The sequence below is a fragment of the Nothoprocta perdicaria genome, unplaced genomic scaffold (genome assembly GCF_003342845.1).
Source record: "Nothoprocta perdicaria isolate Ctin4 unplaced genomic scaffold, notPer1 scaffold_0, whole genome shotgun sequence".
NCBI classification, from domain to species: domain Eukaryota; kingdom Metazoa; phylum Chordata; class Aves; order Tinamiformes; family Tinamidae; genus Nothoprocta; species Nothoprocta perdicaria.
In genome coordinates, this window is record NW_020454092.1 from 17,726,120 (window position 1) to 17,743,697 (window position 17,578).

Sequence of the window (17,578 nt, forward strand, 5' to 3'; positions counted from 1 at the left end):
GGAAGGGAAACACTGCGCTGTTCCATGCCCATGGCATCGCTACACTGAAATTATGCTATATCTGGAACATACTTCATTTCTGGGGCTACCTCAGAGCTTTGGGGAAAAATAAACATCCAAAGACAGCAGTTTCAAATTCTTGTTATGAGTAACAGACTCTGTGAGACAACAACTGCTGACCTAAGCAGCATGCACCTATGCAAAATTTGTTTCAACTTCACTAACTCATACTGCAAAAATAACTATTTTTTTCGCTAGCAATTACAATTCTTCTAAAGATGCCTCTAATCCAAAGGCGACTTCTATTCAACAGAAAAAATACATACACTAGATAGAGAATACTAAGAGAGTTGCCAAAACAACTTGATGAGTGTAAGAGACTTAAGCCAGGGGCTTAAGAACATTACCAAGATGCAACCTCTTAACAACTGAGCCTGCCCACGTGCAGAGGGAGGTACCGCGAGGCAGCCTGCACCCCTGCATTGGAGCGGGCCCTCTGCACAGCACGCACGGTGCTCAGCACGGCCGCGGCAGCCTCGGACCCRCACCTGGCACTTGTCTTCTCAAGCATGGGAAGGAGATGCTCTGGAAAAGGAGACTAACCTGTAGTTAAATATGTTACAGCCAAATTTTCTAAGAGGCGCAAAGTGAGAGAGTCAACGAGCATGAGACGCAACAAGGAAAATTTCTACTGGAGGCAGGAAAAACAATTTATAAGTTGCTAAATACTACAACAGGCTGCTCACACAGTAAGGTCTTTGCTGACTGCACTGAAATAATTTTATGCATGGTGTTTTACTCAGAACCACAAGATTTTTCCATGAAACCATTTTCATCACACAACTGCAGTAGAGCAGGCAAAGTCGATCAAGAAACAGGTAGGAATTCAAATTTCAGTTATTAAATGAAAAAAATCGGTATGTTTCCATGTTATTACTCAACGATATCACTCACTGACAACCTAGAAGTAAAAACTGCTGCTTTCAACGGCAGTCACAGTCACACAGAACAAGAGGCAGCCTAAGAGCCTAGAACCACGTGCACAAGAAGAATTTAATAAAGACAAACCTAAAGATATATGAGAACGGTATAAGAAAGGTGATTTTACTTCTGCTCAGTGCTGTTAAAACTAATACTCCCCAAGTTCTGCTAGTCTGTATAAAGTTGGAAAATCAGTTGGGATCCCAAAGGGAGCCACAAAAATGACTTGAGCACTCACTGAACAGAAACTACTTGACAATAAGAAGCACAAAGAACTAAATATATTTTAGTTTTATCCACAGAGACCATCTGAGAAATGACCTGATTGTATAGAATTGGACTTTTCTGAGGAAAAACACTACTAGAGAGCTCTCTTATTCAGCACAAAAAGACTTAATAAAAGGCAATGACCACGCAGGGACCAAATTTAAGACTGTTGCAATAAACGGCATATCATTGCCTCGCTGGCCAGTCAAGCTGAGCTATTTATAAAGGTTCCTGCAGAAGTTGGCCTTGGCTTACAGGACTGCCCTCTGCGGGAGCAGGGAGGCGACAGTAAACTGCTGGCCTGTCACACAGAGGGTCTGAACACCTCCTGAGCAGTCACCAAAGCTCTCATGAAGTCACCTGGGTGCTAATCCAGATGCTCGTGTTTCAAACTGACTAGTGTAGTCTGCTATGGTAGTAAAAGCCCACTCAGCCCTCTGAACACAGAACAGTACAGACAACCAGAGAAGTCTTTTTACCTCTCCTTTGCTAAAATCCACTACTTAGCATTGCAAATGTGGAGGGAATGAATTCTGTTGGCAGGAAAAGCCAGCCCTTTACATGCAATTTGTAAAAGTCACTTTAGGACTTTCACAGTCCCCAGTGGAGACGCTGCATATGTATTAAAGCATCACTCTAACTCACCAGGGGTGCAACCAGCCTCATCAGCACCGCTCTCACAGTCCTTCTGTCCATCACATCTCCAGGACGACGGGATACATTTGTTGCTCGAGTCTCCACAGCTAATTTTTTCAGCTGGACACACTTGCTTGGCTAGAAGGATAAAATAAAGAAAAAAATGATTAACATAATTACAGACACTGCTAACAGAGTTGGCATGTTTAAAGTTATTTTAATTTTGCATGGCTCAAGCTGCTGCCATTGTAACAGGACCCCAGATGGACCCCAGTTCCGTGGTGTTACCGCTCAAACCATCTCACGCACAAGCACTTTTAAAAACTGAAAAAAGGTCAGGGTTTCTTTCAACAAAACCCCCGAAACTGAACTTTGAAACCTCCAGGGACGCGGGGGCGCAGAGCAGAGCGCGGCTGGATGCAGCGCTGCTCCCGGCCGCCCTCCCTCACAGCAGGAACCTGCACCAGCCCTGCTGCTCCCTGGGGCTCCGAGGCCTCCCTGCCCCTTCCCACCTTCTCCTCGGCGGCCTCCCTGCCACCCTACGCTGACCCGTGGCTGTTACAGCACGAGCGCCTTGTGCAGCCGCAGGCAGCGCTGCACAAACCGCCCTGCAAACAGGAGCTCCAAAGCCATCAGAGACACAAGCTGCCCCGTGATAGTATCAGGGTTTGTTTTGTGCGTTTGGTCTTTAGGGGAACTGCCGAACTTCATGCCCTAGCTGGATTCTGCTCAGTAAGCCTGGCAAAATAAGTGGAAAGCAAAAGCATGAACTCACGTGTGCTACAGAAGCCCAACTACCTACCTAGATTAGGCGTGACTTAAGCAAAAAAACTAGTACATGCCAGAATGAAACTATGAAAAAAAATGCCAAATTTATCTGGAACAAAGCAAGCTGTGAAGCGTAATCTCTTCATAAAACTATTTTGCAATGCTAAAACTCCTTTCTTTTTCCTGCAATGAAGTTACTTACTATTCATACTAGTCTGAAGAGCAACATATCTATATTTATTGTGACAAGGCTGCTTGAATGCATAATGCTCCACAGTTTAAACAATACATTATTTCCAGTGCATAACGTTGCACAGTTTAAACAATACATTCCCTATGATTCCAGAATCACTACCCAATTGGGTAGATGTGCTTATTAAAAACACCAATTACTCTTTCTGCAAAAAATGAACATTGTTTGCAAATATTTTTTTTTCCCTTGGCGCTAATGATGGTCACGTTACATGCTTGGCTACTGAAGAGGCAGGAATTTAAGTTCTGGATTAAAAATACCTTCCACGTTGCACAGGAAGTTTTAGGCACTGTCAGCCACTTCCATGGGTGCCGAGCGAGGGAGGATGCAAACGGCACCTGCCCCGTTCCACCCGCTCCCCAAGGGCCTCCTACAACCCCAAGCATCACTCAGCSGCTTAGAAAGACGCATCCTCTAATCCCAGCATTTCTCTGGCCTCTCCCCACCTGGGACTGCTCTGTCCTGCAGGTTTCCAGACGCTGCAGGCAGCCAAGTCATCAAGAAAAATCAGCTCCCACCACAGACGGACAGTTAATAACACATGTACTGAGGTTTCTAACCCCGGGGCAAGGCRGCACCTTCACTGGAATTTGCTCGCTGCCCGCCTAAGCAATATTCATGAACGCTGCATGACCTGTGGAGGAGCAAAACGGCATCACCCGCCACCAGAAGGCCCACAGGTGGGGAGAGCAGCCCACACAGCAGGACCCTACGCCCTTGGGCTGCTGAAATCAGAGGCGGGCGGTTTTGCCCCACAAATAGAGCATGGGGAGGTGCCTTCCCCGCCTCTGGTTCCCCCCGGGGCTGCTGCATCCACGCAGGCGTTGCTGTTTGCTCCCCTTTGCTGGGGGACTGCAGCTTGCACCACAGCCAAACTTAACGCTCGGAAATGAAAGATAAGTAACTTCCCTCACTAGGATTTCTTACTCCTACCGATTGCCCTCACTTTGGCACTTTACAGGTTTGCCTCCAGTCCATGTTTGTGCGGTGCATTCAAGGGTGAGGTTTGTCCTTGACCTGCACACTGGGAGAAATGGGAAACTAAAAATAAAAACCAAGGAGATGCTTCTTAATCAGGTTGCAGGTCCACCCCCGCCTGAAGCGTCCTGGTTCTTGTTGGGGCTGTGGAGATGGAAAGCAGTTCCCTTGGGGTGCCACGTGGGACCTGCTTTCTCCTGCTCCTGGTAGCTCTCCCTGGAGAACAAAGTTGGCCAAGACACATGGGACCACTTTCCACGCACTTAAYTTTGCAGAAGGTGCCATATGATTATATAATGCTGCCATAACCCAGCCTGAGCACTGCCTAAAGGGTAATTTACAGCTCACGGCTCCGGCACGGGCACTACTACTGCTTGGCTTGCGGGCCAGTCCGCGGAGCCTCGGGAAGATGAAAGGCTTGGCAAGGCACGGGCAGCAGGTTCCTATTATGGCAAGCGAGCTCCGTGTTAATCATCCTGCTCATGGAGCAATTACAGACACTTGGAAAGAGTAAATCAAAGCTGGGAGTCGCAGGGAGGCAGCGCCGGAAGCTCTGGCCACGGGTCCCTGGCTCTCCACATCCCAGAGCTCTCTGCACCCCAGCGAGCACCGCGTGGAGGCCGTGAGCTCGGGCAGCAGCGGGAGCTGGCACAAAGCTCAGAGCAAGGCTGAGCAGAAATCCTTCTGCATCGTTTCATCTTTTCCCCCCAAGAGATGGGGGCAGCACAAATGGACTCCCCATGGTCGCCCACCTCACGACACCGGCCTTCAGCAAGCGCCGCCCGGCCTGGTGCCTCCTCGTGCTGCTGCCCACACCGAGGCTGTTGGGGCCCCCGTGACCAAAGCGCCTGCGCCTCCCTCGGCCCTCCCAGCCAGGAAAGGGTTAGGGCCACACGTGACAGCGAGRGCTCCTGGGCTGGGTGTATTCTGGTCCAGCGCAAGCTACAGCAAGGTCTGTCTTTTCAGGAAAAAGCCACCATTAAACAACTCGGCTGAAATGTCAGACACATCAAGACCAATTTATCACAATGAACTGCAAATGCCAAGGATGGACAACAACRGTTTATTTATAAGGAGACAAGAGCAAAGACGACAAGAAGGTTCCATTGACTCACTACCGCCAATGGCACATTCTTCTTTTTCTTTAGAGGAGGCTACAAAGTCTTTCAGAGAGCCATAGAGCCTAACTGGCGCCCCACTGTTTGCTTCCTCTTGTGCCACTGCTGTGCTTTTCAGGCTCCGGACATCATGTATATTCAAGAAAGCCCAAGAAAACAGAATTGATTTACTTTCAGAAGACCATTTGTCAGGTTCTCACCAAACAGGTACTCCATGAGCATACACAAACTGCAAGTGAGCAGCTTCTGCTGGTGGGAAACCACAGGCCAGCYGGCGCAAAGAGGAGCCTTTGTGGAAGGGCAGCATCTTGCAGCTCTGAGCGGCTTCCCTATCTCTCAAAGCACCCAGCTTAGGAACGTGGGGTTTTTTTGTTTGTTTTTAAAGGGTGGTTTGGTTCCAGCAAGGCCCTCTCCTCCTCAAACACTGTCCTTAGGTTTCCTTCACCACGGCTGGCAGCCCCTGCCCAGTGCGCTGCCACGTGCTGTGCCCGCACCCCGGAGCGAGCAGGGCCCCGAAGGGCACAGAGTGCCCAGCGAAGCCTGGGACTTGGCGCTCCCAGTTCCAAATTTACACCTCAAAAACAAATTTCAGTCACGAGCTCGTGTATACATTGTAGAAAGCTTATGTATATATATCCCAGACTACACCTGCCAGTGCTGAAGAGCAGGAGGGAACCACCTTGCCCCTCCCAGCACATCTCCCCCATGGTCCCCAGGCAGGATCAGCCCCGATCCCACAGCCCACTGCCAAACCTGAGCTGTCCTAGCTTGGAATGAGACCAGATCCACACACAACTGCCCCCGCTTCTGGCTCTGGGAGGTCCGACCTGGGCCACGCATGACGCTGATTCCCGGGGCTGGGAACTTGGACTGCTCTGYCCTGGGGTTCTGCAGCACAGACGCACGTGCTAGTGGACCATGAACTCTGGGAGCAGGCAAAGCAGGAGTGCAAATCTATTCTTCCAGCAGAAAAAGACAATTAAGTTATGGCCATCACCTTTAAACTCGGAACATAAATTACTATAAATGACCCAAAAGACAATTTGGGAAAGCTACTAAGAAAATACAACTATAAAGGCCAAGAAATCATAAGATCATTAAGGGGATTAGCAGTTCAAACATCTGTAAAACACCTCGGTCCTGCAGCAAGATGTGTTCGATAGTGACTCATGTTCAGAGGTTCCCAAGGGAATGGGATTCACGGAGGCAGCGGCTGCACCGTGCGGCACAGCCCGTGCCTGCTGCATCCTCRCGTGGAGCTCAGCAAGGCTGTGCACAGGACCTGGGGCTCAAGTACCCAATGCCCCCAGCTCCCTCTCCTCCCAAGGACTGCAGGATAAGCCAGGCTTAGGAGTGGAGAGCACCACCTTGCTCTCTTATAGATTATCCCATTCCTATTCATCACCTCTGAGATCACACTGAAGTAGTCAGGAATTCAAAATCCCCCAATTAATCCTAATTACTCAAATACGGACACACTGTACAGATTAAGAGCAAGGTACAGCACAGGAAAGGCTTTTACAGGAAAGCAGCGTTTCGAGCAGGCACTAAAGCAACCTCAGCACGGGCCGGGAGTCTCAGGGGTAGCACCAATAACTCCATACGTTACACAAGCTGAACCTGAGAGCAGTGTGTAGAGTCCGGGATTTCTATATGGGGCTGGGGAAAGAAAAAGAGAGAGAGGAAAAAAAAAAAAAAAAAGCCAGCTCTCATCTCTGTGAGGTTTAATTTTTAATTTTTGTTTTGATGGCCCTGCCATTCTTGATCTGTGCTGCACAACTGGCCCAGTTGTTGTTTTAATTAACTCTTGTGAAGCCACAGCGTTTTAGTGGAGTCCATCTGATATCCAGCRTCTCTGATCAGGAGATCAACTGCTCATGTCTCCAAACTGAGCGTGGATAGGTGCAGAAGAAAGGGGAGAGGATATCAATAGTAAATAAGGTGGGAAAAAAAAAAAAGACTTCCACATAAGAAATGGGAATAGCTGCAGAAGAACCAGTTATAGATGTACGTAAAGCAGCAAGGCACCCTGCTGATCTTTAAAAGTTTAATAATTTAATAAACTGACAGTTAACTTCATTAGTTAGCAAATTAAATAGACATATGAGCAAAGGTCAGCTCTCAGGCAGGTTTCTTTATGCACATTTCTAATAGCAAATCTATCAAACATTCCCTTTCGAGAGAGGCATTCCTCATGTCACCCTCAGCTAAGACAATTCCAGGTCCCCTGGTTTCCAGCAAAATCCACTGAYGGGCACCGAGGCAGCAGGAGGGAACTTAGTCACTCTAGAGAGTGAGATGTGAATTCACATCTATAAAACCTGGCAGGTAAYGGGTACATGAACTGTGCTACCACAGTCTCCTGTGGCAGTCCCTGTCTCTTGCTCTTATCRTCAGCAGTAACTGGCAAATTGTCAGATATTCTAGTGCTATCCTCAAGATAAGGACAGTTTGATATCTGATGAACTCCTAATGAATATACCGTTAATTGCATAGCCTTCCACCAGTACAATGGCGCTTTGATTCATCAAGGACATTAAACAGCTTCCCTGCTTCAGAGCTTCCTTATAATTAATAATATATTCTTCCCACTTCTAAATATAAACTGTAATGAGCTGCTTTAAAGATTCCACACCGTACCTTTCACCAAGCACTTTTGATCAAAAGAAAGTGAGCTGGAGTTTGTTCAGGCAACGGAAACTGTCTTCACTCGACAGGTCTGATCCTGCACCCGGCACCTTCCTCGAGCAGCCCCGGGAAGCGCCCRCCTTGCTCCAGAGCAGCCTCCTCTTATCACTAGGGGCTGATCATGATATTAAACATGTACAGGAGTCTGGTGTCTTCAGTAACAACCATGAATGAAGAATAATCAACTCGGTGGGAATGTCTCCTGCTTTCCRGAGCATGCTTAGGAAACGAAGCACTGAGAGTATGACCAGACTCACATTCCAACCGATAGAACAGTTACTTTTATTCTTGTTAATGATACTGATTTTTATTCTAAAACAAGCTGATCTTTAGCCACAAGGTGCTTTCAGACCTCGTTTGGTGCTAACTCCAAGGAAAAGATCCATGCAGTCCCAGCCTCCAGGCCTGGCTCAGGAGGGCCCTGGCACAGCAGGAGGGTCTTCTCCCCATCTCTGGCACCTGCTCTTCGGGTAACCTTTGTGGCTAGGGCAAATCACACACCACACTAAACACTGGATAGCTTATTAACACATCCRTAATCACATGCCAGAATAAACACCTAAGAGCATATTAATGCATGTATTATCTTACTAGCAAGGCAGCGATTCGAACAAGAACAACAGCAAATGACACAACTGTTCTTAACTTACAACATGCTGACCTACACTTTTTCATTTACTCTTCATGGACGTGCTCCACTATCAGCCCTTCCACAGTCTCCTCCAGAGCTAAACCCAGCTCAACGAGTACACACTGTCCCCGGAGCAGAGCTGCAGATCCTTGTGGCCTTGCAGAGCCCAAGTAATGGACCACAGACCTGCTACAGGGTAGCTTTATGGTGCTGTTTATCATCTTAAATTACCATGAAAACATCAGCTTTCTATTAATTCTCAGAAACTCTCATGAATCTGCTCCAAAATCTGCTTWAAAAAATCAAACAAAAACCACACAAATCAGCAAACTTGCTGGCTGTGTCTTTTAACACCTTTCAATGCGAGTTTGCCAGCACTGCTGATTTAAACCATGCAACTCCAATAGCTGCTGCTTGGTAGTAGGGAAGTTGCCAAATGTGTGAATGTACTTTCCTCCTCCTCTTTCTGAGCAGAAATTAGAACAAGTCGCAACATTTCTGCATTTTCCATTACTGCATGCTTAATGGTTCGCTCTCTTCACTTAATATCACACCATAGCACTGTCAGAAATACATTTGTTTTTTGTACACTTATAGAACTCCTTACAATCCTAACATACCTGGTCATAAATCATGCAAACTTCTCACTTATYCAATGTCTTTATTTTCTAACTCCCYCCTTGTAACTAGGCTCTAATCACTTAAGCTTTCAATACAGTTTTTTTTTAATGCTGCTTTCTTACAGAAACAAGATTTATATGATAAACAGGTATCTCTCTGTCCTTGCAGCTGTCRAGTGAACTGGCCGAATCAAAGACAAATAACTAGAAGAGCTCACAAAGAGAAGCTCCTGTAAGTTCACAGAAAACACCTGCCTGGGTAGAACACTCTGCCATAAGAGGCTGCCACCAGAGCCCAACCCATATTAGACAACAAAGAATCTACACACAGGACGAAAGGTAGAATTTCTTGGTTGGGACAACATTTAGTCCTTACCTTCTTGGTAAGGTCCTTACCTTCTTGGTCCCTAAAAGACAACAGGCCCCGTCAAGAGACTCCGTGGAGCTGCTCGTCCCCGCTCAGTGTCCTGCGGGAGGCGGCGCCAGGCCGCGGGGCGAGGGGCACGCGCAGCCCTCCTGGGGCTGCATCCCTGCCACCCACCCCGGGGACCCCGGCCAGGCTGCCGCCCGCTCTCACCAGAGGGGAGGGTATTTTCCCCTCCACCTGCCAGGCAGGTTTTGGTCTCGGCCCGCAAGCCTCTCGTTTAGCCAGAAATTTTACTTTTGGCACAGTGGGAACACAAATATGTCCTAAAAGGCAGATGCAGCAGCTCCAGTTCTCATAATATTTGATGAGCAGACAGGGATATATTCACTCCTGCTGTGACATGTGTTACACAACAGCTTCCAGCGGAAGCTGCCTTACRCTCCCGTGGAATAAAAAACACTTCTTCCAGGCCAGAAACACAGAAGCTAAATGACAAAAATCCAACTGAACAAGAGGAATATGCAGAATTGTTACCAGCCTGTGGAAAACCAAGGACTGTTCAAAGAAACATGAAGCTCCTGGTGTTGTCTGATCACCAAACACACCCTTGCCTAAGAATATGAATCCCAGATTTCTCACTTTGAAATCTTTTAAACAATTTTAGAGATCTTTCCTCCATTTAATCATTTAATACATATTAAAAGGACGAGGTGCAGGTTTTTTTTTTTTTCCTCCAGATTATTTTAAGTTGGTTTTTACTAAGCAGTTACCTCCCTTTGCAGCTTGTGCAGTGGCTGGGTACCTGCTGTTTAGGAATCACCATAACTAAGTCCTTGGAGCTCCTTAAATATGTGCAGAGAAAAACACTTTGGAGTCGTGTTGCTAAATGGAGTCACATCGCAGTCTGCCTCCTGAAGACAACCTTCGAAAATAATGATATGTATTTTATACCATATTATGAAAATATCACGAGCTCCTATCTCATAAAGGAAGCAAAGTCACAGCAGAAAAAACTCCTTGCTCACTACTCTGTGGAGGAAATTGTAATGCAGAGTAAGATATATACATATATATTTATATACATGCATAAAGCTGGCATGCATGCACAGCCAAAGTACAGTGGCTACTGCCAGATAAAACAGAAAATCTTGCACATTAGCACTGAGAACTGAGCCCAAAACTAAGGCCACCAGCAATCTGAAATCACCCAATACAGTGTAGCTCTGATACTTTTTCTGATTTTCATTGCAAATGTCCTTTAAAATGGTACTTCTGCATTTCAGAGAAAATGAAGCGTGCTCTTCAAACCTGCTCATTCTGGAAATGTTAAGAAAGGATGGCAAGAACAAACAAAATGCTGCTTTCTCCCCATAATGCTGATGCATAATTCTGCTCAATCATTCCTCTTTAAAACTACACAACCAGCATTACTGGCTCATGGAAAGCAACAAGGAACAGTTTAAAACACACTAAGGAGATGCAAAATCTGAGGGCACATATGGAGAAGATGACAGGGCCAGATGCTCCTCTCCCACTAGCACTATGGACCTAAAGTCTGCAGAAGAAACCACTGCCCAGAGGCTCTTAGTTTGGGACTAGAAGAACCCGCCTATGCTTAGGAAACCAAAAAGGTGCCCTTAAAAATCAGCAATCTTTTTCCAAAGTATTGGTCCAGAGCCTTTAAATATATCTGCTGTGCACTTCCAAAAGTCTAAGCTTAACTCTTTTCCACTGCTTCCTTTAAAAAAGTAATTTAAGAAAATTCCTCCCTACAGAGATGTGAAGAAAATTTAAATAAGGAATTGTAAAATTGCAAYGGAAAGGTAAAACCTCCCCATATAATTCCGTTAATCAATATTCTAGGAAGAAATTAGGCCAAGAAGGGTACCAAAGTTAAGAGCCCCTAACCACACAGTAAAATCTACCCATAATTTATACTCCTGTTATTACCCAACATGAATCAAGGAGAAATACTATCTCCAGACCGACTCCAGCCACCCAGCACCATGCGGCRGCACCAGTGTGAGCAGTTCTGAGCACTCCCTTTTGCGGACGGTGACACTTGGAAGCCACCTCGCTGCCACCCCCCAAGGCAGCAGCTCCAAAGACCAAGCACAGGCCCCTTGGGTCCTGCCTCTCGCGGGCTCCTTCTGGGCCTCCTGGTCCGCCCCGTGGAGGCCGCGTTCCTGCCACCTCGCCCCTTTGCGCTGTCCCTCTGTGCAGGGCGCCCTCCGCACGCTTTGCTCCTGCGCTTTTTTTTCCCTCAAGCCCACCTCAATGGCTACTTTTGGCCAAATAATGGCCAGATCTCTAATATTCTCAATAGAATTACATACCTTTGCAGACAAATGTGATAATCAAGCCATGCTCGGCTTTAGCTGAGGGGCCCCTTGATCTATTACTCTAAACTTTATTCTACTCCTCCTGCTGCTCCTCTCTTTCATTAGTCTTCCTGCTTCATTTGTGTCAGCTCTAACACAAGCCTGTCAGCTTCAGCAATGCCTCTCGGTGCTGAAACAAGACCTGGTTTAATTGGGTTTACGAAGCACTCATCATTTTGGGGATAGAAGCACAATACAGGAGGGGCTAGTAGAAAAGCTAAGCAGACTTAAAATTTTTATTTTAAGGTTGACAACATTTCTTTAATCCCTCTAACACAGCTTAGTTTGCTTGTCTGGCTTGAACATAAAGGATCRGGGGCTGCTTCATGGAATTTCTCACCAGATAAGCAGTTACGTAATTATGGGTCTTTAACTACACAGAAAATACAGCAACTCTACTATTGTGCCTTCCACAGCACTGCTGCTTCTGCTAAATGAACACACGGAGCAAGCCAGGAAAAGGTATTGATTAAAATAATGAAAAGCCCTGTGAACACTTAGAAGTGTTGCTTCTTTGTGAAAAACAAAACACTCCACCTGGCTGCTTGTGGGATTTAAACTACCGCCACCAAAGCCTGCTTTAATTTTTCCTTATAAATTGATTTAATCAAATCTATTACTACAAGGCTCCTTGCTTCCCCCTGCATTTTTACATGTACTGCATGGAAGCTTGGGGTACTGCAATAAATCCAAAGCTGAGAACCTTTCACCGAGGGCCTTTAGCCTTCCCTGCCCACATCTGCAGGGGGAGAGGCCGCTGCTCGGTGTGACCGTGGCCACGGCTGCGCTCACGGACGCAGCAGAGTTGGGGGCCGGCTCCCAAAAGCATCAGTAAAAACATGGCCAGAGCCACAGCGAGGAGTCCCGTGTATCTCTATCCAGGCTCCTTTTCTTTCCCTCTCTGCAAGCGGAGTGAAAACCAGGAGGAGAAAGCCCTGTAGGGGACAGAATGACCGGGACAGAGAGGGCAGGTGGCTGCTGTAACCGGGATCATGGCTGCAAACGTGTGTCTGATCAGCAGGGAAACTAAAGCCCCCACAGCCCCTGAGTGAGCAAACACAACCAAACCTGCCCAGACGAGTTAGATAGGTCTCCAGGAGACTGCCAGGAATCACTGTAAAACACACTTTTTCTGCTACATGAAGTCTCTTTTTAAAAATTTATTTAAATGAAACACTTTCCTAATGCATACTGTGCTATTTGTACTTCACCTTGTACTTGCCATTGGAATATATTCCTCAGTGTTCTATTAAAGGACTGAGTAAATAAAGCAGCATCCAGGACGCCTAAAAAAGCTCAGCGTAAGGGAAAAATTGAGCAGAGTGTCGCACTCCACATCATGTGCCTCTCTAGTGCCCACAGCAGCTGGAAAGAAAGCAGGAGGCATCCTGCACYGGTGCTGGTGACAGCCATGTGGAGACAACTGCTGCAGGGAGGTGMAGGAGATGCCAAAAGAAGATGCTGCTTTTTCACAGAAAAGATGACTACTCAACAACCAAGTCCTGCGCAAAAGGATATGAGGAACTTGAGGTTAAAAAAAAAAAAAAAAGAAAATCAGTAGACAAGACTTAAGGATTTATGAAGCATCATTTTTTTGCATATGTGTGCATGCCTATATAATTTAACATACATAAGTGTGCACGAATGGCTAGGAATGAAAGGGCTGACTTGCAAACGTGCCAGCCATGCCCCCTGTACAAGAGCAGCATCTGGCACGAGTCTGGCAGGAGAATATTTGCATGTGTGGCTCAACAAAGTTCATGAGCTAAGTGCCCTGGGTGTTAACACAGGGGATCATTAATATGTCCTATCATGTTAAAATAGCAGGCAGAGAAAGGAGAGGTGAAACCTACTGCTCTGGATACAGCCGGGAAGGAGAGGGAAAAATAACCATGGAGTAAAAGATGGCGGAACTAGRAGTCACAGTCTGTACAAGGGCAAAAGGGCCTATCAAAAGCAACCAATAAATCCACCATGATACCAAAACGGACACTATTTAAAAATATGAAAAATGTTAAACAATACCACTTCATTTTCACCTCTTCAAATATTTTCCTCACACTGATTTATCCGCTTAAGAAAGGAAAAACCAGGCAAGGTTCATCTTCTGTGCTCTCAAAGCCCAACACTGCTCCATTCACTGACCAAAACACTTCAATTCTCACCTGTGATTTGCATCTCTGACTCCAAAATTCCATCTTTCTTTCAGCCACGGTTTCATTTGTTTCATTTTCCCCATTTGTTTCAGCCATACCAAGCAGGCACCTTTTTTCCATTTGAGAAATAGATATGAAATAAAGATTAAAAAAAAGCTAAATCTGATTTTCAGAAAGCAAGCAGGAAGAGAATGGAGAAAAGAAAATGAAAGCCCTAACTGAAAATCTGCCTGAATATTTCTGAAAATGTCTTCAGTTTTTACTGGCTCCATATTTATAGGCTGTTAAATAATTACACATACAAGAGCTTCATATGCTCAACTTTCATTTTCCTGCTCTTCCCTCCTACTGAAATATATGCAAGATTAATTACAGCCATAAAGAGGGAGCATCAAAGCCTTTTATGACCAGTGCTGTTTATGAACTGCATGAACGCATTAGACCAGTAAGAGCAATATTTAAATGCCATACTTAATGCAATACTTAAATCCTCGTAGCAGTCAGCTAACAGAAGCCTGGAGTGTCAGAGCTGGGGCACAGGCAACACTGCAAATGCCCCAGCCCCCAGCGTGAYGTGAAAACTTGCACTTTCTTTGCAGGTATCATTGCTTAAGGAGAGAACAGCAAACACRTCAGATGAGATGAAAGAGGCGCTTCCCGTTGGCCTCCTTATTGGACTAAAGTCTCTAAAAAWACAACTTATGGGGTATAAACATCAACTACCACCCCTTAAACAACCTTTTTTTTTTTCCCCTCTCTCGTTAAGCAGGTATTACATGAAATTTTTAATGCTGGTAGAATTGGAGCATAACCACTMCATAGCCTGAATTAACTTCTATCTGTAGTAAGTAAAAAGTGGTGTAGCTGTCAAAAACGATGCAACTGGCTACCTAGGCACCAGCCCCCAGGCAGGTGCTCATGGCTGACGTTATCCCACTGCTGGGCAGAAGCAGCTGGGCTGCGACTTCCCCAAATTCCCTTTGATGTAAAGAGATARTTTTAGGCTTTGAGAAAAAGAACAGAATGCAAGAAGAACTAGGTTTTGTTCCTGACCTTCTCAGAGACTTCTCATGTTCGTGCCCTGTGGTTTCYTGTCCCTGGAGATGTGGAGGTCAGTTCTGGGTTACTCAGCACATCCACACTTGGAGGCAGTCAGGGAAATTGCAGTGATTAAGGAACAAGAGATACTTGTGAAGAAATTATATCCTTGTGGAGATAAGATGATTAAATCAGGGCTAAAGGTACACTTACAAGCATTTGAAGAGTTATATGAGCTTAGGGTGAAAAGGACTTAAAAAAGATCTMTTACAAGCTATTGCCAGGAGCAATGTGATGAAAATAAAAGGAAATATTTAGGATGCATATACAAAAGCATTGAGGAGTAATACCTGCACATACTGAATGAAACCCCAGAGTSAGGGAGAAAACATCGCTTGGGAAGTATAGACTGGAGCTTTTCAACTCAGCATCAGCTTGTTAGTGCTGTAAATCTTGTAAATCTTGTAAAGCTGCCTGTGAAACCCAGCCCCTGCTCATCTGATGTGACCACCATCGTACAGGATGCCTTGGGCACAGCAGCACATTCATCYTGCAGCACTGATGAAGCAGGAAGGTCTTTATGCATTGCAGGGCACTGATAGTCCCTGTCTCTGTATCAGGACACACAAACAAAACACTCCTATAAAAAAAAAAAATCTGTTACTGCTGAGGTTCTAAAACCAGATACCTGACTCCGCCTGGCTTTCCTTCCATTTCTCATTCCTGGCTACTGAAGTTCAGTGACCTGGCTTGTGCACCCTTTGGGGTGAACGGGGAGCCCGGGAGAGGTGTTGGGCATGAGCAATACCAACAAACTCTGTGCATTTGGGGATGAGCAATACCAACAAATTCCACATTTTTTTGCTTTTGTGCAGCTTAACTGAAAGGCAGGGCAGAAGCAACAGYCATTCTAAGCAATCGATGCACACACTAGCAGCACTCAAAGTGCCTGGGACACAGCTAATCCCCATTAAAAATAAAACTGTCAAGACTGGATACACCTCCCTGAATGACTAGTGACATGTGCTTAGAAATGAAAGTACTGAGTGAATCGGTACTGTATTTCAAGCCAACATTCTGGGTTTTATTTTATATTCCATTTCCATTTAAAAATCTATTTCCAGGACTGCTGCTTATTAAACCTGCCCTATTAAATCATTCCCCTATTACATGCAGCATGAATTCAGGTCTCCGCTTCCCTTTTTCTTCCTCATAACATCCAACTATGCTTTTCTGTATAATAATTTCTGCTCTTAACTAGGAGAGTGTCACAAATCTGATAGGGAACACGAAGCAGTGAGTTTATGCTGCCTGCCTCCATCTCATTACATATACAATGTCCTAAGGCAAGAGTTTGCCAGCTTAGATTTTCACTTGCTCTATCCCCTTTAATTTGTGTTCCCATCAGTGCTGTTACTCTTTGTTAGTATTTGTTTTTATTTTTCTCTAGAGATTTTTTTTAAGTCACTGATTAAATAATCAAAATACTTCAAAAGGAAATTTTAAACAATGCCCTTGTAGACAAGGCAGAATAATTCAGTGCTGAAGCAGCGCTAGGTYGGTAGCCTTCATTTTGATAGAGGTCTCGGTGATTTTGATGAGAAAAATGACTTCTCATCCCCCTCTCATCTTTGGGAAGCAGATTGGAAAATCGTGAGGAATCTTTTCATGTGCAGAAGCCAAGGACCTGCATAACAGGGCACGCCTGGGGCTCCAGCGCAGCCGGGTCTCCGGGGCAGAGCCCACCCAGGTCACCAGGCCCATGTGCTGCTGTGGCTACGTTACGGTCCTCAGAACAACCTTCCCCTCTGCCGGTATCGCTTTCCTTCCCCTTCTCCCTCTGCCAGCCTCAATCCCTGCAGCTCCCCACGCTGGGAATTCCTCCCCTTCAGCCCCTTGCTTGGCTCCACCAATTCCCGGGCTAGGGCTGCGGGGCTGCTCCTGATGTGGGGAGGTCTCTGCTCCATACAGAGGCAAAAGGCAAAACAAGCCCCCCGCCCAGGTCAGAGTGGGCCTAATAGCGGGTGTGGAGAGCCCGGAGCCGGCCCACGCGGCGCCCTCTCAGCAGACGGGGACACTCGCCTCCCGGAAACACTAATGTCACTTAAATGAGACAAAATAAAATCAGCAGCCAGATAATGGCATGGAAAACCTGACAGATGGCAAGACACAGAGATTTACTGGTGATGCTGGCATGTTACATGAATAATTCACCCGGACAAACCTATGGATGAGAGGGTATGCTTAGGTTTAAGGATCAAGCTTCAAGAAAAGATGAAGAGATCTAAGTAGTTTTTTTGTCTGTAATAATCCATTCCAAATCAAAAGCCTGAAAAACCATCTCTAAAAATCAGCCTGCGCTAGAAATGAATCAGCCTTCAACTAGCATCAAAAAGCCACTACAGGGAGAAGCCCCACAGACCCCAACATCCGTGGATGCAGTGGGATTCATAAAACATATCCTTGGAGCTGGCATCCCAGGAGCTGATAATCAATAGCTTAAGGGAAATAAAGTTTTCTTACAAAAAAGAAAATGCACAAACAGCAGAAAAGGCCTGGAGGTCACAGGAAGTCAGCAGAAGTTGGGYGAGCTGAGATGCCCTCTCCTCTATTCAAGATGAGACAGGTGGCATTGTCCTGAGACCTGGGCTTGGTAACATCCTTAGAGGGGACACTGTTAGGTACAAAACTGAGCA

At 46.0% G+C, this 17,578-nt stretch overlaps 1 protein-coding gene across 1 annotated transcript in view; it reads right to left on the reverse strand.

The window, feature by feature from the left end:
* The window catches only part of LRP8 (LDL receptor related protein 8), a 125,479-nt gene that overhangs the window by 24,428 nt on the left and 83,473 nt on the right, over positions 1-17,578 (reverse strand). Inside the window, exon 4 of the mRNA XM_026054043.1 lies at positions 1,894-2,022. Coding sequence (XP_025909828.1) covers positions 1,894-2,022 — 129 coding nt within the window. The remainder of the gene's footprint in view (positions 1-1,893; positions 2,023-17,578) is intronic.